Consider the following 22,039-nt stretch of genomic DNA (forward strand, 5'->3'; position numbering starts at 1 on the left):
AATAATTCTTAATGGTGCAAGCCCAGCATAAAAATAACTCATGCAATTGGTAAATAGAATGTGTACACAGGTAAGGTAAGTCCTGTGTGTGGACATCCGGAACAACTATCGATGTCCGTAGCTTTCATCTTACGAAAAAGGGAGCCACCCGTGTACCCTGTACATAAGAGGGGTGTCAACCAATTAAACAAAGGAATATACAGGTGAAAGAGGGGGAAATCATTATTACACGGTCACAATCCTATCAGATTAACCGAAAATGACATTTTTCCTATCATATTATCAGGAAAAAATATAAAGGAATATATAAGAAATGGTTCGGTGTTTCGATATTATATCAGATTAAACAAATTATTCGGTTATCCGCTATCAGATTAAGTGGAGCCCTCTGTATAGTTAATTGTGCTTACTCTCCATCAATTTAACTTCCACTGTATTTAGCTTTCTGTCTTCAAGATAAGCAACGTATGTTCCTTCATCGTCCTTTTCAGCTCGAGACAGAACCAGATCCTGGTTGCAGGTCTTCATATTGGACATATCCAACTTCACTTCCTTGTCCGTTTTGGCATGTCGCCATGTCACCTTCTTTCCATCCAAGGTAAAAGGATAGTAATGGGGCAGAGTAGTGGAGAATCCAACACCAACTGTAATCAGAATCAAATGTTGTTTTCAGATGAATTACAGAATATAGCCTTTCTAAACCTGAGATCTTTGGAAGGCTACTGTCCCTCATAAAAAATGCTTCCCCAAATGAATGTGTTTGTTCCCTTGGGTATTCTTAACTCTCAAAATTAAGAACACAATAAATAAACTTCCTATTGCTGTGTCTGTGTATTGCATAACAGAAATATTAAGTTTGACCTAAACACCAGAAACCATTTGTTATACAGGTAAAATGATTTTCCTGATACAGGTATTGCCAAAATGTTGAAAATTTTCCCAGTTTTAACCCCAGGACCAAAATGTGATGTAATAGCTAATACAGCTTGTAAGCATTTGAGATTTTCATCTCTTACCATCAAAAGAACATCTTTTACTTACCAATTCTACTGGTTACGTTGTCTCCTGCTTTATTGAAGTATTCATCCATTAGCTTTGGAATGTTCTCATGTGTGTATGAATTCCCACTAAAATTACCAAAAGATTTCTTAGTGTATTTCCTCAATACAAAGCATGCAGTGAGCATACTTACTCTTTTCAAAATTATAACCTTTACCATGATATAGTTTTGTTAATATTTGAGAATGGTGAATACCATATTATTCCTTAAAACTAATCACAAGAATTATTCATTTTAAACTTATCTGGTTTTACCTAAATGATTAAAAGTTCAATTCAATTGCTGTAGATTCCTAATGAAACGTGAGGAATTAATCTCCGTGTAAAATCGCAAGAAGCACATCTCGAGAATTTTAAAATCTCGCTTTTATTTTTCGGACATATGTAAATTACATGAAACTATGATAAAAATTCCGAATTTGCGATTTTATGTTCTCGTGATTTGATGGGAAACGGTTGAATCTTGGAATTAAGTACTCGCGTAAAATAAGGAATCTACAGTAATACTCTTTATTGCTGACATTAGTCTACCTGCTCCGATTTAGGGTTCTAGTATTTTGGACAGCTTTTAAACTACCATTACCGTATATCAATTCCAGGCCAATAATTTCCTTTAACTACATGATCAAATTAAAAGGTCTTCCAATAAAGATATGATTTAGGAATACATGTTAATTACTGGCTAATCTTTCAATCTATGTACCTGTACATGTAAAATTGTCAAACATAAGAATTGTGTTAAGAAATCAAACTCAAGATCGTGCTCATAAAAGGTAATGCAAAATTTACACATGACAAATAGAAATACATGTGAATTTCCAAGCCCCAATCAAACTTTTTTCAAGTAAATTAAGCATGCAAAGATAGGATGCTGTTAGTGTAAAGCTGAGAATACAATGAATTAAAATGATGTGATCTTGCCTTGTTTCAACATCTAGTCTTATCATTTTATATAATCCAGAGTTCTTTTAAGTGATAAACCATTTTTTAATAATTATATTTTTGACTTGGCTGTTTAATAACTGAAAAATATTTAAGAAACTAACAAGGCAGCATAGCCGCTGTTGTCTTTCTCTAACAAACTTTTAAGCTCAGGACTTTCTGAACCAATATCACTATAATTCTTATATAATTATAATGAATGTAATTATGATATCAGTAATCCAATTGGAAAATAAATTTTAACAAATTTATAAAAATAAAATAATACACAAAATTAAAACATATTAATTTTATGACCATGAAACCATCCTTAACCCCTCCTACCCCCCCCCCCCCCCCCCACCCCATCTAAATGTCTTGTAAAAAGAGGAATGACAATTGAGCAAAATGAGTATGATGAATGTTTTTTGCAAAACTTCACAGATTCAGAATTCTACACGCAACGTTTCATTCCTTACGGAAATTTATTGATGAAACCACTTTTGGTGTTTTGTCCAATGATATTTAATCCTTTCCTATCAAAAACCTGAGACATGCTATAAAAACACAACAGATCCTCAATTAATATAAAATCATGCAAGGATTTAATACAATTAAGTAAGTAAATTAATGTAGATTTTTTTAAACAATGGAATAAAAATATATACACAACAAAAGGAAAAATATCTAAACAATAACAAAATTACAAAAAAAAAGTTATTCTCAGTTTTCAAGACAAGTACTTAAAAATCATACGGCATTCACATGAAAAATTGCCACAACACTTAACACAAGACATATGCTTCAATTTGATTTGCAAATGCTCATACCACCATATACTGACATTGGAATATATCGATTCTTACGCTGGTTTCCTGACTTGACAAACTCCGGCGAAGATGCTGCCATTCCAGGTGCAGTATGGGTCATAGAGACAGGCGTCAACCTTGTTGTACTTGTCGCACACAACCACACCAAACTGTTTGACAGACGAGTCTGTGCTGATGTACAGAGTATCATTCTGAAAACAACCAAAATAAAATAAAGGCAAGGTCAGAATAGTAAAGGTAAGGTCAGAATAGTGAAGGCAAGGTCAGAATAGTAAAGGTAAGGTCAAAATAGTGACGGTAAGGTCAGAATAGTGAAGGTAAGGTCAGAATAGTAAAGGCATGGTCAGAATAGTGACGGTAAGGTCAGAATAGTAAAGGTTAGGTCAGAATAGTAAAGGTAAGGTCAAAATAGCAAAGGTAAGGTCAGAATAGTGACGGTAAGGTCAGAATAGTAAAGGTCAGAATAGTAAAGGCAAGGTCAGAATAGTAAAGGTCAGAATAGTAAAGGTCAGAATAGTAAAGGTAAGGTCAGAATAGTGAAGGTAAGGTCAAAATAGTGATGGAAAGGTCAAAATAATGACGATAAGGTCAGAATAGTGACAATAAGGTCAGAAGGAAGGTCAAGGTAAAAAAAATATGTCTCAGTTGCTCTCATTAAGTGCTATGCACATTGCTGGAGTTTTCAGGTCAATTTTTCCTTGGATACATCAATCAAAACAAAATTATAAAATTTATTTTTTAATCAACAAATAATTCAACAGCTTTTTTTAAACTGAGATAAATCCTGGTTTTAACACAATGAGCAATGGATGAAAAGATGGATGGACAGAGGGCACACATGAGAAACGCTGTATCCATGGACATACATACATGTATATGACAGGCAAAAAACAGCAATATTATACCTACTGATTTCAGAACTTATAATTTCTTAATTATTATTAATTTTTTATCTATTGGCCATAGATAATTTAATTTATCACCTCTTATCAAAAACTTCACAAGATATTTGCAATACTGTATCACTAATATTGCAAATATTTTTTACATTAATTGGTAGAGCAGAGCCAATTTATTATCTTTTCTCTCTTACAAGAAACAGATCACAAATTTGTAAAACAAGTATTATAATACAAGAATTTACATGGCCGTAACAATTCATGATGGATTGCCTCTTACCAGGAACTTCATATCCCGGATGCCCTCATAGCTGGTCAGGGGAGAGAACACAGTAGCTATAGCATGTTTCTTGCCGTTGTCCCATGAGTGAATCTTGTACACATCCCCAGTGTCTGAAAGCACAGGTGTCCAATACAAAATATGTCATACAGATAAATCATTGTGGTTTCATTTCAAAGAAATACAACTTTTACAACTTACTAGTACCAGACACATTAACATTTCTCTTTATCAAGACACATATATACTTAGAACAGTATATGTACTGTAAACGTACTACATTTGGCGGTGTATTCTATTTAGCGCTTTTGGCGGAATGCGGCCCTCCGCTAAATCAAGTACATCCCTAAATGCCATACATCTATGTATAAGAATAGTCACATTCAGGAATAAGCCAATTCAAATCCACGCCAACTTGTTCAAAAACTAATTTCCGCCAAATATCGTACACGCCAAATACAATACGTTTACAGTAAGTCATTATGTAAATAAGTACCAGTATTCAAAGTCATACAAAGATATCATTAGCAATGCACAGTCTCTGCAACCTCTTTTTTCTACACTTCAAAGATTCACCTAGTATAAACTTAATTAAAAGTGTACAGTTTTCTAGCGTAGCATTGTGACATTTTAAAATCTTACTGGAGCCAGCATACAATATGAGGGACCCTCCCTGTTGACTTCGCTCTTTGTCTATCTGCAGCACATGCATCTGAATGTCGTCCAAGAAGACGAGGGGAGCACCCCCCTTCTGTTGTACAGGGGCATCCTTCAGTGGATACTCCATCATAAAGTTCTCCTCAACGTCCTTCAGGGTCTTTGAATTCTCAATACACTGTAAGAAATAAATAAATCAATTAATAAATCCATTCATTACAGGATAGTCATAGAAACATATGTTTGAATTAGAAATTTAAAAGCAAAATTTATAAATAATTAAAATGAACTCCAACATTTAATAACATTACTGTACATAAAGCCTTGTGTATTTCAATGCTGTTTATACGTGTATTTGTTCTCAAGATTTTTAAAAATAAAACAAAAGTTTTTTAAAATTGAAATGCATTTAATTACATTTGTCAATTAATCAATTATCAATTGAGAGTAATTAATTACATTTGGAAAAATCAATGTAATTGTAATAGCAAGTAAATGACAATATTATCAATTTGAAAGTATTAAATTACATTTCAAAGTTATTGACCCCAACCCTGTCTGGAACCGTTTAAATCAGTGGGGGCTAATATTCATGCATTAATCATTGTAATGATACTTTATACAGGGTTATTTTCGCCGCATTTAATTTTCCCCCTTTTATACTTGCAGTTTCTTTTCGTCTTGAATTCGCCCAGAAACGTTTGTGTTTAAAAAGAAGTAATTTGAGACATTGGAATTCGCCCAGTGTTAAATTGGCCTGCTGACAACAAAGGCAAAAAATGAACGAGGGCGATTTTTTCCCTTTGTACAGTACATGGATTGGCTGTTTTGAATAATGAATACAGAGAGTACTTAACATAATTTCTTGAGGATTTAAATTTGCTGTTAAAGAAATTCATGAAAATTGAACCTTATAAAATTAAATATTTCAACTTATAAACAAAAGCAAATCAAATTTTACAGAATGAAGGCGGAACTTTAAATCTAATTAAAATTAGACCGTAAAATCTCTTCTCTACTGTACGTACGCTATACAAGCAGGGTTTGACACTAACAGTAGCCCGCTAGCTGTGGACAACTGAAACTTGATGTCAAGCTACCAACAGTACATTGTAATACAGGTTGTCCTGTGGGGCTACTGAAATTTTCAATACCATACTACCACTGGAAGCAATGTGTTAATATTTTTAAAATGTAACATACAAATTCAGAATATTCCCTACCGAGATTTTGAATCGTCGTTGCGAGATAACTCGGTCTCTCTACTATGTTGTTGCTCGACATTGTTTTGGACCGACTTATCAAAAATCTTGATTATCGAAGTGTTTGAAACGTTAGTGAATTAACAGAGAATGCACGCAGTGCACCGACGTATAGGCCTACTTGCCTATATAAAATTTGTTTCTTCCATTATGGTAAAAAAAAATCATCTTACTTTTTATTGATAAAGTTACAATTTTTCTCAAGAATACAGCCAGAATGCAGGATTTGGCATGTTTATTTCCAAAATTTTCCGGGGTGTCCCCCAGCCACTAAGTACATCAACTCAGGATGAGGCTTTATACATAACTTAATTGTATGTTTACCAGGTACATGCAGTGATGTGTCTCAACAAACATTTGCAAACAAGAAGTAGTTGAGAATATTGCAAGTTTTACTTGAATGCCTTTGAAAATGTTTCATAGTTTACCAGTTTCTAGTTCTACAGCTTTTTTATGATAAAGCACATAACAATTGATCTTTGACTGATTTTACATTACTTCTGAATAGATATATTTAAGATGACCCTATGTTGTTGATAGACAACCACTAACCTTGCCAGGAGAGCTGTCGGCAGGGATCTTTTCTGCGGGAAGGGGGGAATAGACAGAGGTCAAGGTCTCTCTGTACTTGTACACTCGGTCAGCAAACCGGTCCTTGACAGACTGCACAGTGAAGGCACAGATAGCTGAGCCTGACGACCCATTCCTGGAACAACATAACATAATACAAATGGCTAAGCCTGACAACCCATTCCTGGAACAACATAACATAATACAAATGGCTAGGCCTGATGATCCATTCCTGGAACAACATAACATAATACAAATGGCTAGGCCTGATGATCCATTCCTGGAACAACATAACATAATACAAATGGCTAAGCCTGACAACCCATTCCTGGAACAACATAACATAATACAAATGGCTAGGCCTGATGATCCATTCCTCCATGAAACAGTAACAACAAAAGATTGATACGAATAGCCAAATAGCCGGGCCTGACTACTCATACCTGCATGAAACAACAACAAAAGATTGATAAGAATAGGCAGATAGCCAGGCCTGACTACTCTTACCTGCATGAAGCAACAACAAGACAGATCAACAACTTCCTTGCTTTAAATTTGTTTGTGTGATAAATCTGATTTGGGTGTTTCAAAATACCCATTATTGTTATTTCAAAAATCAACAGTTAACCTGCAATGGTATATAGTTGTTAAAAAGAAAAGTTATCCCTTTTTTCCCCATATTTTTCACATACAAATATGAATAGGTCATTGGAGTTTTAAAATTGACCATATCAGGTGAGGTGGACAGCTTCAAGGAGTTTACATGTAATAGCTATAGTATACAATGTATCAAGCATTTTTGTTTAGAACAACTATAAATCTTGACTTACGTAGACGAGATGAACAATGCATAAAAAGTGTCATTCACCAACTGAACATCCTCTGAAAAACAGAAAATATCTATCATTCATGAAAGGATGTTTTCTTCATCTGAAAAAATTATTCTGTAGAATCAGTTTTCATAATAAAAGAAAAAGAGAGCAAGCTCATTTACCCTACGCTTCCCCATTACCAGGTATCTGAGTGATACATATTATGACCCTTAATTAATATGTATATATTATACATATTATGAATGACAAGGTATGCATTAATACACAAAATGATTCGATACAGAGCATAACTTGCAAAAAATAATTAGCTTAAAACTTCCTACAAATATGCACATCTATACCATTATCCTTAATGACTAAGAAAATTTAAGTTCAAAAGTCCCTAATTAAATTCCCCAAAAAATAAGCGAATCAGAATATTCTGCTAATATGCACATCTACACATTGTGTCATTAATTCCTACAAAGTATTACAAAATTCTGTCCAGCAGTTTAAGAGGAGTTGCATTTACTAACTGTTCATTGATATATTTGCACATCTACACATTGTGTCCTAAATACCGACAAAGTTTTATGAAATTCTGAGCAGCGGTTTAAAAGGAGTTGAGCTTACAAAAAAACGGACTGACTGACAGGCCAGTCAAAAACATTGAGCTCCTTAAAAGTTGAAATTTTGAAAAGTTTTGAAAGATGAGTACCAGTAAAGACTCTTTCCAATTAAAATGTTTTCAATGTTTTGACTTACGAATTTCATCAAAGTAAAATGGAAATGTTCCCGGTAATGAACAGTTAAGTCTGGCTTTCTGATATGTTGTCCATTTGTTGACAAGTAAACTACTTCCTCCCAGGTCTTTCTGCAAAAGAAACATTTATTCAAACTTGAGCTTTTTTCCTTGTCCCCCTCTCTCTCTCTCTCTCTCTCCACACCTCTTTCTGCCCCTTACCTTACAGACCTGCGCCACTCTAGATACAATTTTTTTCATAAAACCAGTGAATTCTACTGCAATTTCACGGAAGAAGAAATAAACAACATCATCAACTTCAAAGGATGCCACAAACTGGGGCTCTACAATTAGAAAATTCAGTTTACAAAATAATTTTCAAAAGCTTCAATTTTCAAAATTTCATTAAATTTTGATTTCAATTTCTAAAATCTTCAGCTAAGAGGTTAATTCATTTACTTTTCAAATTACAGTGGAATGCTACACCCAAAATTTATTTTATGGATCACTTAAGTATCATTTCTGAAACATGGTTTCGTTGTTCAAAGAAGGATACGGTATATGCTCTGAATTACATGTACCGTAGTTAATACAATTTTTAAAATACAATTAAGGGCAGACATCCTTCTTTGAACAACAAAATCATGTTTTAACAAGTGAAAAGCTGTCAATGTGACAGCAAACCGGGTTTTCTTTTATGTGAACTGTATCCATAATCCATGTCAACCCGTATCCAGTGAAATGGAGTACCCTATATGCAACATTATGCCAAAAAAAGACTAAGTTCAAAAGCTAGTATTTTTTTGATAAATAATCAGAAATCAAAATCCTAGCAATATGCACACCTCTGATGTATGTACAATTAATCTGCAAAAGAACAACTTCCTATCTTGAAAACTGTAGGAGGAGTTATCCGTACAATGAGGGTACCCTATATGCAATATTTTGCCAAAAAATGACTAAGTTCAAAAGCTGGTATTTTTTTGCTAAATTATCGGAAATCAAAATCCTAGCAATATGCACACCTCTGATATATGTACAATTGATCTGCAAAAGAACAACTTCCTAACTTGAAAACTGTAGGAGGAGTTATCCGTACAATGAGGGTACCCTATATGCAATATTTTGCCAAAAAATGACTAAGTTCAAAAGCTGGTATTTTTTTCATAAATTATCAGAAATCAAAATCCTAGCAATATGCACACCTCTGATATATGTACAATTGATCTGCAAAAGAACAACTTCCTATCTTGAGAACTGTAGGAGGAGTTATCCATACACTGAGGGTACCCTAAATGCAATATTTTGCCAAAAAATGACTAAGTTCAAAAGCTGGTATTTTTTCGATAAGTTATTGGAAATCAAAATCCTAACAACATGCACACCTCTGATATATGTACAACTGATCTGCAAAAGAACAACTTCCTATCTTGAGAACTGTAGGAGGATTTATCCGTAAAATGAGGGTACCCTTTTGGCAGCCACCCGCCTGCCATTTTCACCATTTTAATAACCAGATTTTTCTGTTGGAAAACCGGGTTAAAAATGATACTTTAATAACTCATACAATAAAATTTGGGTGAAGCATTCCACTTTAACATTTGTAATTAATAAATAAATTATTCCTTTCAAACATAGGGTTTTATTTTACTGCAAGAGCATTAACTCTGGTATCTTTCAGTTTACCATTGAGCCAGTGAAGAGGATCAGCATTCTCCAGCTTATCGCTTAATTTAGTCTTATCAGACGTGATCAGTTCAGGTCTAGAGATGGTGGCCTTTCCATTGTCATTGATTGTTGCTGCATAGAGGGCAGGCAGGTCACCCGGATTACCAGTTCCTGCAAGGAATTCGAATGACTCAATAGTTCCATCACAAAATGTTCTGACAGATTCCAAAAAGTAATCAGAGTCACATAAACAATTTCTCTGACATCAGTTGTAACACTTCAGGATAAAATAACCAGTCTCATGTATCATGCCAAACCCTGTATATGGTACATTTTATTATAGTTTAATGTGATTGCAAACACAGTAGAGAATGAATGTGTGCCAATCTGTTACTCTGGCTGGTTTGTTTACACTAGTTGATGGTTATCTGCTGGCAGCGTTGTTTACTTGCTATAGATCTAGGTCACCTACTGCCTGCAGACACATTCTTGGAATCACCACAGATCAATATGAAGGATGTTTTAAGGGTGCTTTTTTAACCCAGTTTTACAGAGACTTTTTTAAAGCATCAATTTTATTTTTATTTGACACTAACTTTAAAGATTTATTGACAAGAAGTTATAATGCCAGAATCTCATGGAAAAATAAAATTTACTGATTCATTCCCAGAAATATGTTGGTTTATGAATGCATATAGATGCCATTAAAAAGGGAAATAGTCTCTTATTTTAATGAACACATTAAATGCTTTAACAAGATTTCTCTTGTTTTGTTTCACATGGGCTTGTGTCTTCTGTACTAAATAAGTCTGAATGAACATAAACTGCTGTATACTTGTCTGTATGGACAGAGACTTAGTGACATAGACTGTTGTAGTGTTGTCTGTATGGACAGACACTTACTGACATAGACTGTTGTAGTGTTGTCTGTATGGACAACAACTTACTGACATAGACTGTTGTAGTGTTGTCTGTATGGACAGAGACTTACTGACATAGACTGTTGTAGTGTTGTCTGTATGGACAGAGACTTACTGACATAAACTGTTGTAGTGTTGTCTGCATGGACAGAGACTTAGTGACATAGACTGTTGTAGTGTTGTCTGCATGGACAGAGATTTAGTGACACAGACTGTTGTAGTGTTGTCTGTATGGACAGAGACTTACTGACATAGACTGTTGTAGTGTTGTCTGTATGGACAGAGACTTACTGACATAAACTGTTGTAGTGTTGTCTGTATGGACAGAGACTTACTGACATAGACTGTTGTAGTGTTGTCTGTATGGACAGAGACTTACTGACATAAACTGTTGTAGTGTTGTCTGTATGGACAGAGACTTACTGACATAGACTGCTGTAGTGTTGTCTGTATGTACAGAGACTTAGTGACATAGACTGTTGTAGTGTTGTCTGTATGGACAGAGACTTACTGACATAGACTGTTGTAGTGTTGTCTGTATGGACAGAGACTTACTGACATAGACTGTTGTAGTGTTGTCTGTATGGACAGAGACTTACTGACATAGACTGTTGTAGTGTTGTCTGTATGGACGGAGACTTACTGACATAGACTGTTGTAGTGTTGTCTGTATGGACAGAGATTTACTGACATAAACTGCTGTAGTGTTGTCTGTATGGACAGAGACTTAGTGACATAGACTGTTGTAGTGTTGTCTGTATGGACAGAGACTTACTGACATAGACTGTTGTAGTGTTGTCTGTATGGACAGAGACTTACTGACATAGACTGCTGTAGTGTTGTCTGTATGTACAGAGACTTAGTGACATAGACTGTTGTAGTGTTGTCTGTATGGACAGAGACTTACTGACATAAACTGCTGTAGTGTTGTCTGTATGGACAACAACTTACTGACATAGACTGCTGTAGTGTTGTCTGTATGTACAGAGACTTACTGACATAGACTGTTGTAGTATTGTCTGTATGGACAGAGACTTACTGACACAGACTGTTGTAGTGTTGTCTGTATCGACAGAGACTTACTGACATAGACTGTTGTAGTATTGTCTGTATGGACAGAGACTTACTGACATAGACTGTTGTAGTGTTGTCTGTATGGACAGAGACTTACTGACATAGACTGCTGTAGTGTTGTCTTTGGGATCACGAGGACAGGCTGTGGCCTTGGATGATTTAGTGGTTAATTCATAAGAACCTGTAGTTACCTAGAATATTTAAATACATAATTTTGAAAACATATCTAATTACATTAAGATATAGGTAGTAAAAACTGTTAAAGCAGAAAATATTGTTGTAATTAAATTTCATCTAATATGTTGATAAAATCAATCATTAAAATTTATTCATATACATGTATATACAAAATGGTTTTTTATCACTATATGTTCAGTATGGTATTTCTGCAACAACTTAATCAAATCCCCACATAACCAATCAAATATAATTGTTTTCAAGTTTCACATTTTGTGACCAACAACATTTTCTGATATTACTGTAGATATCACACACATTTATAACAATGTTTAATTCAAATATCAGTTCTATCTGATGTGTATGGTACATCAGACAAGACAAAGTCATAAAACATCTCTTATTACTTAATTGCTATAAATAACCATATTGTTAAATAGCTTATATCAAGGTCCTGCAATGTTTTTTTTAAAGAATGACACCCTTATAAAATATTTTATATCTTTACAATGTAGTTTTCTTATAGCATTAAGGCACTGACTAGCTATCTATTAAGAATTTAAAGAGCATTTTTTATGACAAAATATTGTGTGTCCTTTTGGCAGCCGTTCGCCCAACCGCCTGCCATTTTCACCATTTCAATAACTGGATTTTTCCTTTGGAAAAACCTCGTTAAAAAACCTGAGAAATATTCCTTATATAGGGCGATGGTTTATGTGTCAAATTTTTAACTATACTGCAACAAGGATAATCTTATATTTAGGCTAATAACAATACACATATGTAGTTTATTTGTTATTTTTTTCTCATTACCAACAAAATATGATGCATGGATAACTACACAGGCACTTAGAAAAATTGTTCATCCTTCATTCACATATCGTTCACCGTGCATCAGCGTTTACTTTGAGCTCACGTTTGTGCTCTGCATTTTACTCACAGTTCATCGTTTCATTACCACTCAGCTTTCAAGTGGGAAAGTAGAATGTTTCAGGGACTTTAGTTACGGAAAAAATGCTGTAATTATGCATTTTTATTGTGTATCGGGTATACAAAAACCCTGTCAGGCCACATTTAAAGTTAATTGACGTTGAAATCCTGTGATTCTGATTTTGTTGCGCTAAATGTAGGTCCATCAGGAATAACAAAACTTTCATGCTAGTGTTATCTTAAGAAAATGTAACTATTGAATTTCTTATGGTATAATTACGTTTTGTCTCATGACCACCACTGGTATCGTACATTATTTTACCATGATTCAAAACATGCATGTGTTTTACTTCCATTTGTCTACTGTATCCAGGGAAACATTCGCCCCCGTTTTATTTTCACCCCTTTCGCCTTCGTTGTCAGTGGGCAAATTTAAGACTGGGCAAAACTGTTCACAAGTGAAGAAAGGCGAAAATAACACGGGGCGAAAATAACCGTGTATACAGTATTTACTTGCACTGCATTAGGTACAGTACTGTTATAATTACATTGTACTCTGCCGTGTACTGTGATGGAGTATTGGCATCTGTACCACAGAAAGACAGAGTGAGGGTGTCCACTCGCACGACGTACTTTATATAATTCTGACAGTATTCCTAAAACAAAAATAGAAGAGTGATAATACATGAATTTATTATTATATCACATATATAAAAAAAAATGATAAACATAACAAATATGTTCTTGACAATCACATACAGTCATTAATATTCATAGGCATCAATTCTACAATATGTTACAAAAAATTACACTTCGATTAGGCTACTTTTTTAGCTATAGTCTGTCCCAAGATATTCATGCCACACATTTTCTTTAATCAGACAATGTTCATCCAATAGTATGTTGAAATTCCAAGATTTCCCCTTTAAAACACCCCCTCTAGCTTGTCAGGTTTCAATATATGGCTAAATTATTAAGTCTATGGGAATTTTGCATTGCAAAAGAGATGAAGGTACCCGGATGTAACGTTGAAAAAATGTGCGAGGTATTCCGAGTGACATCTGAATGGAAAAAAAACCATTTCCCATTATAAATTTCCGTAAGAAATCTGTTCCTGTGAATTTTTACACATGAAAAAAAATATGTCAATGAAGATATCTTGGATATTTTCCTTTTCATTTCAATTGCACTTCTTTCACAGGTATGTGTATTTTGGTTAGAAATCCTCCAAAAGTGTTGCATAAATATCTTGGGACAGACTATAGATATTTTTCAAGACCACTTGGTCACTTCAGAGACTTACATCAGACTTTCCATTGAAAAAACATGGTTTTCTATTTGATTCAGAAGCTGGAACTTCTAGTATTTTCTATATGGAAAAAAAATCAAATGATAAGAAATAATGAATGAACGTACAAGTACTAAGAAACAGTGAATAGAAGAAAATACATTCATCAGTGCATCCATGTTATAATTAACAGTTTATATACATAAGATCACATTTTTAATAAAGCAGACCCACTACTTACCACGCTATTTGAAGCATTGATATTAATTAAACTCAACTGTACTAAACGGTTCCTGGAAAGAAAAAAAACCCAGAAATGATCAGTCAATGCTGTATTATCTAAAGGAAAATGAGTGGGAGATGAAATATTCCTAAAATCAGATTATTTATTCTTTTGTAAGTTGATTATATGAGGTTAAATTTTATTTTCAAATTGTCATGATCATGCAGACCGTTAAATAAATACAGTTCGCAACTGACTTAATTTATTTTTGTTGATAAAAGCTATAACAATATACAAGCCCATATACACTTTGAATATATTCTTCAAAGAAATCAATCCAAAATGCTGACATTAATGCTTATATATGTAACTCCATCATCAGATATTCTCTCTAGAATTTATGTTGTAAGCGAGTATCATCCAATTCCTAAATAAATATTTTTTTTATTAAAATGTAAGGGTATATAAATATGTTTCAAGTGAAAACTTACCTAGCACCCACAAATAATGACCCTGTGGCATTGTCAATATATAAATAACTGTAGTTCCTGATGTTAGAATTCAGGAATGTGTGTATCATCAAATCTACAAATTTAATAAGAAAACTGTTAGATCATCTGTAAAATACAGTCAATCCTTAGGAGGGCTGGGGGGTCGTGGCCATTTTTTGACTGTCTTGATCTTCTTTAGAAGAAAACCTCTATATAAAGGAAAATACTCAAATTTAAAAGCTAAACGTTATGGATTTTTTCTTGACTACATAATAGTAAATAGCTTAACAAATCATATCTACAGGTAAATATTTAAGGTAGATCTGATGGCTAGTTTTATTGACCACCCAGCCTCCTTAAAATAGAGAAACATAGTAACACTATCAGTACCGGTACGACCATTATTTGTTTTACACCGGTACCCCATTTCATCAGACCTGATTCAGGTAAGTGGATCGAGTGCAAAAAGGGGCAATGACTATCAAAAGGATGTACCTTAGTTATCGGCATCATGTATAACTTTATGTATTTAAAGAACTAGGTACAGTTTCAGTGATATTTTGCCCAGTTTTAGAGTGATTTTTTTTTAAATATCACAAACAATTGAAATGTAACGTTCATTTACACAAGAATACCCATAAATTAAGAACCTGTACATAATTACCTGATTAGACTTTCACAAAGTTAATTGTCACTTCATAAACAGTGCATTTCCCCACAATCTTTATAAAACTATAATATGTCTATTTATATAGACACAGGTTTCTTGGTGTTTTTTTGAAAAGTGAAATATGTCCGCAGCTGATGAAACTTACATTATAACTTTATTATGTAATATTACATTAATTTCACTGTGGGCGACAGCTGCGGACACATTTTTCTCTTCAAAAAACAATGAGCCATTTTTCATAATTTTTTATCAAATCTTAAAAAAATATATGCCAAAATGTTGAAGTCATAATTATTTTTTGCAACAATATAAAAGTGCATTACTTGGTTCTTTATATACACACATGTATGTGTATTTTTATGAGATTTAAACAACTTTTGTATTTTAGGGCAAATATCGAAAGAAACTGTACCTTCTTTATAGACATAACTTAAATATTGACCTTTAACTTTCTTTGTGAAATGGATATCGAGACTTAATTGGTTTTAACATTTACAAATGCTTCAATGCCAAATCTCATTAAAAAGATAAACAGGGTTTGTAGTGGGTTTTTTTTCTTTATTTATTGAAATATTGCTACACATATCTTTACCTATGCAGAAACCAGTGACCACCCACAGCTGTGGATCATCCAACCTCTAAGACCAAGGAACTCCTCTCCTTGAGATACAGGAGAGAACAACATCAAAAACATCAAGAAAACCTCTAACAAACATGCTTATCTTAAGATCACTGATCTTCCTAATTGCCAAATGGCTTCTGGACCTTGTTCATAGAACCTAACTCGTTTGTAGGGGATATAAAGTTTACTACGTTTTTGGGTTGTAAGAATATCTTATTTGCCTCGAGAAGGCCAAACACTTTTTTGACTCATTCAAATGTCACCTTAGGTCTAAAATCTTTCTGAAATTTCATTAATAGTTCATTAATTTCATGGGCAGTGCCAGCATTAGGACATTAAAATTTATGCACTGAATATAAAGTTACAAATTAAGCTCTGAAGTTTATACTATGAGAAACTTGGGAAACAAAGGCGTGATTATTCTTGAAATGAAGTCATACTGGCAGGGACCCAGATTCTGTAATGCTGAGAAGCAAAGTATGTCACAAACAGTGCCTACTTTATTTTTTTTCCTTCTCTCTTTGAGCATCTTTAAACAATATTTCACATGTATGTGTGTACACTTTGTAGGAGAACTTCATCAGACAAAACTGTCCTGGAATGACTTCACAGTTCTGATTGTACTTTTGTGTCCTACACTTCTTATTCCTATAGAGACAGTCTAAAACATCAACCAGTTGATTCATGAATAATGAACTGCAATGGCATCGAACAATGAAAAGGTAAAGAGATGTTAAAGAGATGGAGATCAGACTATTGAACAGTCTGGTGTACAGAAATATATATCTATAAACCAACCATATGGCTCACAAAATCAATAGGGCGTGTAAGGAAAGAAATAAGAAACCTTTATCCAGCAAAAATGAAAAAAAAACTCATCTCCAGCATAAAATACAAAAGTAAAATCAATACAGCTTAATATGTGTCATCATGGCTTCCACAAGCTGACTGCCCGATCAAGCTTGTCATGTTAGAAGTATTCTCTTTACATGACTATGCAAGCAGACAATTACATTTGAATTTATGTGATTTTTTTGGAAATGGTAGAGGCAGTGACTTTAACAGACATTTAAACCAATAAATTTTAGCTGTAATCAAAGTTCATCATTTTAAATTTACACTGTAGATCTATGGAAACCAGTATTTCGTCTCACTGCAGATTTTTAATATGCACCAATTTGTCTGAAAACAATGTCTGGTGACCGAAAAAAATAAAACCTCCCACAGATTCTTTGCTAAAATCAACATTCCTGTACCAGTTCAATTGTGCATTTACAAAATTCATTTAAAATGTCAGAAAAATAATAATACAGTGGAGCATATGACTAGTTGATTTGGCTTACAATGTATAATCACAAATACCCTTTTATTTTCATAAGTCTTCTTTTTATTTTCATAAGTCTTCTTTTTTATTTTCATATCAATAAGTCTTCTTTAATAGCCCTTCTGACTTGTAAAGTAAATGCTAAGCAATAGAGAATACTTATAATTAATTCATTAAGTGTACATAACATAGAAGTAAGCATGAAAGACTTGGGATTAATGGTTTCTTAATCTTTGCAGGTTTCTATATCTCTAAACTGACTCTTTTCTTTATTCACAAAACATCTAGTAAAACAAATTATGCTACGTTCTGTGCATCATTGCATGACCTAACTCACATACACAGTCTCTAATTCATGTACAGGCAGTGTTATCTTTCCACCTCATAAATTAACTATTATCGATAAGAAAGTAATTTGGTAATTGAAAAAGTGATGAAGTAGATTAAACATACAAAGGTGAGATAAGGATAAGCAGTTAAGAAAAGAGAAAAGAAATGTAAAGAGACTGGATAAAAATAGCAGCCAATCACAAATTGTCTGGGAAATTTAATTTGTTAGAGCTGCTCGAAGATCAGTCAAGTTATACAGTGTTTCATTCATTTATAAATTGGCTGGTTTGGGGTATTAAAAAACTTTATGATATTTTCTTTGCAACATTGTTTATTTATTTATTTATATACTATAACTGCTTACAACCAAAAAAACCTGGCATATTGCAAACAGTAGAATTGAAGCATATATTCTTTTTATCAAAACTTCCAAAACAATTCTGCAAATAAGTTGAGGAGACCTGAATAAAGTAAATAAGCTATTCCCACAACTGTAGAGGAGGCACATATCTTTCATCCTATGAGAGCTAAATATCAAAATATCAAATTTGAAAAATCCAGCAACTGATGATTAACATCATTGCATGCAATTCACACATAATTTCATGAGCCAACATGCATTAAACTTAAGCAGGTCGTGCACAGACAATTATCTTCAAAGTGCAAAATTTAGAGTCTGAATCACATTTAAAGCATAGCATTCATAAAAAATATATCAAAGATCATATCAAGTCCAATTCTGTTTACTTCATACACATATTTCTAATATAATTATTTCTCATGAAAGATGCATGATTAACTCAAAAAACCCCAATACAGCTAGGTTATTCTTAAGAACAAACAAACAGAGAAAATTTATAAAGAGGCTTTTAGGGACTTCAACAACTATGTTTAATGAACTCTCTGAGTCTACAGAGAAGGTAGATGAACAAAGAGGCAAAAGAAATGGTGACGGATCATGAGCAAGAAGCCTGCTACAAGACTAATTCTAGAAGTTTGTTTTTCAGATGAACCATTGCAGGAGAAAATGTGGTTGACTACTGGTGATGAACTCAAATGCTTACAATTGTAAGTATGTAACATCACCAGAGAGCCCTCCCACAAGAACCCCATGTACCAGGAAGAATGAATAACTTTCATTCTCCAAAAGAGATGAGATTTAGTATCAAAGTAAGCCATCTATTGTCTGAAAAAAAAAACTCGTATTTTTTGGAGTGTTGGATCATGCATACCTGGTACTCACATCTTGCAGGGCTAGCTGTCAAAATGCGCCATTAACAAGCTAACAAACCCTTTTCTTTGAAAAGAATTGTTTTCTGGGAATGTTTTTGCTTGAAGTAGCATTTCTGCCATGAATCGGTAACCCAGCCACACTTAATGTATCATCATTGATGAATTTCTTTAGGCACTGGGACACGTTTATGGATTCTTCATGCAGATAATATTAGTATTCATATTTGTTGTATGACTCAAAATTGTGCAAATTTTGCATCAACCTACGTATTGCAAGCTAAAAAAATCCCTATTTTTTAGTTCCACCACCAAGCAAAACCTATTTACACTTATTATGCAAAAGTTGTAATTACACAATTATATTCATGTAATAAAACCAAAATACAAATTTTCCTAATGCGTGAACCTGGCCCCACCCACACATGTAGGCTGACGGAGAACTAATCGCCTAATTGATCACACTGAGGCATATCCATTGATGAATCAGTCCTACTGATGGGACGATTATTTCTCGTTTGTCACGAAATCTACTTCATTATCTTAAGAGAATTGAATTCTCTGGACTGACTTAATTGACACTGTCCCCACTTAATCAATAAGTGACTGTCATAGTACTCCAATCCATCAAAGGGGGAACCATTTTTGTAAATTTTAAAAAGTATGTAATATGAAACCACCGACACCCCCCCCCCCCCCCCCTCCAACCCCACCAATACTGCTGCCTCAAAACACAATTAGAAAACCTTTTCTATGGGTCATTTTAGTTACAAGACCTTGCTTTTGTTATGAGAATTATCAAATTTTAATACACAAAATGTTATTCATCATAGTTTAAGATCTCACTTTTGTGGTAAGTGTAATCTTAATATATTCATGCAAATGCTTTATGCTATAAATTCAAAATATGCTACATTGCTTAACCGACAGGGAAAAAATGAATAAAAAAACTTCTGTATAATTTCTCTCAGCATGTCTGCATGCATTGTGACCTCAATACTGATCTTCCTGAGAAACATCTCCTCTTGCGTATTTTTATCATCTGCCTTTTTCCTCAATAGCCCATCTGCCTTTTTTGTATCCTTAATTAAAGATCAAACCTCAGACATTTTAACAGATACACGAAATATCACTGAAAACGTATTGATCCTGTGCATCGTATAAATGTCTACTAACAAAAATATCAGGGCTGATTTTATCGTGTAAACTGTAAAATAAGCCTGATTTAGAATAGAATTTTTTCTGTAATCTGTCTCTGGGTACAGACGTTTTGTTGTATGGCTTTTATCTGAGGTGACAACCTCACAACGGGAATCTAGCTCCACCCCTGAACCTCCAAACTTGTTCTCAAGATATTTTGATGGCTATAGCTCTGCAATGGACTGAGAAAATCTCAAGAATTGAGACATTTTTTGCATACAAGTTTCAGTTCTCACACACTTTATCGAGATCTTTTTCTTTTTTCTAGAGTTACCAAGTTCTAAAATTCCAGTTCCCATTTTTCAGCACCCCCGCAATTCACATTTTGTACTTCTCAGAAAAGAAACATCAGAAAAAAACATTAGAGTTGAAATCTCTGTTCTTTAACAGCAATTGATAGCTCTAAGATAACCATCTTCTGATAACCAAGTAATATTAATAATCAGGAACAGCAACCACCATCAAGATCTGATGTTTGCCAAGAACCCATGCCATTGTGGTTTATACACATGTAAACCCTCAACTATTTCTATCTCTAACAATTCACCACTTCCCTATACAAACATCAACCACTTTTCTATGCAATTATATCCCCCACTTCTATCTGCATCCATTCACCATTTTCCTATACAACTATCCAATACGAATGTATTATTGATGATTGCTTGTTATCACTCATTTCCTATCATTGAACGCACACATTTGACTGTGCAAACTATGAAGCACATTTGCATTGCATACTTGTCCGACAATATACTGAAAATTATTTTGTTCATCACCTACTAGTAATTAATTCAACAAATTATATTTACAATGTCATGACAGTGATAATACATGTAAAATATAACAGAGTAACACAACTTTTGGCTTAATTAAATTGACCTATATTCAATATCTTGAGTTTTCAAGAAGCGTAAGTAGTAAAAAGTATGACATCAAATGGCAGTTGAACTCCATCAAAAGCATTACATCAACGTGCTGTTGCCTAGCAATTTATATGAACTACCAATTACCTACAGAACTCTTTGGTTATTTCATTAAGTAATTTTTTTAATATTAATACACTCAGAGAAACAGCATGAAACTTGGATAGTTCTTAATAAATCACACATTTTCCCTGTCTGATATCAGTACCCAATGCTTCAAAATTCTTTGTTCCAATTAGATTCAGTTATACATACATAAAAACACCATGGGTATAGCAAATGAGAAAATATTGAAAGCCCTGAGTATATATGTATATATATTAATGTGCCTTGATTTTCCTTGTACTAGTATTAATAAGTAATGGTCATCCTACTTTTGATTGGCAGTTGAATTGCCATTACATGTTTTAATTTTTCCTTACACTTAAAATGTTTTGATACTCAACTTTGACAGTCAACCATCTAAAACCCTTGTATATGTACATCACTACAGGTACTTCTTGATTGAATGCACATAAAGTAAACCTTTACCATTCAGAATGATCAAAATTATAACATAAGAAAATACTTTCAGTAATGAATATGTATTTGTTACATTATGTAACCTTCTATATTTAGCAGCAATGAAGGCAGTGTTGTTCTTTCTGATGATTGCATGTATTTACAGTTAATATCTGAATATCAATACCTTTTTCTTTAAAATGGTTGGATTTTTGGGCCTGTCCCAAAACAGTCATGTACAGAAGGAAGAAAACACAGTGTGTAACGAAATCCATCACCCGGCATCTCACAGAAATCCGGACTGCCATGGTTCACAATATCAGTGGTAGAATAAGAAACAGAGGAACTGGCAGTCAGTCAGGAATGTTCCTATACATCATCTAAAAAAAAAGACCAAACAATTAATTACTGCAGGTTTTGCGCATAAATCAGT

General features: G+C 33.7%; 1 protein-coding gene across 10 annotated transcripts in view; it reads right to left on the reverse strand.

Moving 5' to 3' along the window:
* Positions 1 to 22,039, reverse strand: part of LOC105323811 (semaphorin-2A) — a 44,140-nt gene that overhangs the window by 7,575 nt on the left and 14,526 nt on the right. For 9 of the 10 annotated variants that reach the window (XR_004601555.2, XR_004601546.2, XR_004601547.2 and 6 more), the window contains 17 exons: positions 21,794 to 21,986; positions 14,804 to 14,897; positions 14,331 to 14,382; positions 14,105 to 14,170; positions 13,350 to 13,457; positions 11,792 to 11,885; positions 9,719 to 9,871; positions 8,255 to 8,376; positions 8,056 to 8,164; positions 7,309 to 7,360; positions 6,461 to 6,614; positions 4,632 to 4,824; positions 3,990 to 4,102; positions 2,847 to 3,001; positions 2,460 to 2,537; positions 1,042 to 1,127; positions 411 to 644 (listed from right to left, as the gene is read on the reverse strand). Coding sequence is in view for 2 of the 10 variants with exons in the window: in XM_034469548.2 (XP_034325439.2) it covers positions 411 to 644; positions 1,042 to 1,127; positions 2,460 to 2,537; positions 2,847 to 3,001; positions 3,990 to 4,102; positions 4,632 to 4,824; positions 6,461 to 6,614; positions 7,309 to 7,360; positions 8,056 to 8,164; positions 8,255 to 8,376; positions 9,719 to 9,871; positions 11,792 to 11,885; positions 13,350 to 13,457; positions 14,105 to 14,170; positions 14,331 to 14,382; positions 14,804 to 14,897; positions 21,794 to 21,914 (1,984 nt within the window). In the remaining 8 variants the exon portion in view is untranslated. The remainder of the gene's footprint in view (positions 1 to 410; positions 645 to 1,041; positions 1,128 to 2,459; positions 2,538 to 2,846; positions 3,002 to 3,989; positions 4,103 to 4,631; positions 4,825 to 6,460; positions 6,615 to 7,308; positions 7,361 to 8,055; positions 8,165 to 8,254; positions 8,377 to 9,718; positions 9,872 to 11,791; positions 11,886 to 13,349; positions 13,458 to 14,104; positions 14,171 to 14,330; positions 14,383 to 14,803; positions 14,898 to 21,793; positions 21,987 to 22,039) is intronic. The other variant, XR_010714703.1, reaches the window with a different exon arrangement.

Source organism: Magallana gigas, chromosome 6 (genome assembly GCF_963853765.1).
Source record: "Magallana gigas chromosome 6, xbMagGiga1.1, whole genome shotgun sequence".
In the NCBI taxonomy this organism is placed as follows: Eukaryota; Metazoa; Mollusca; class Bivalvia; order Ostreida; family Ostreidae; genus Magallana; species Magallana gigas.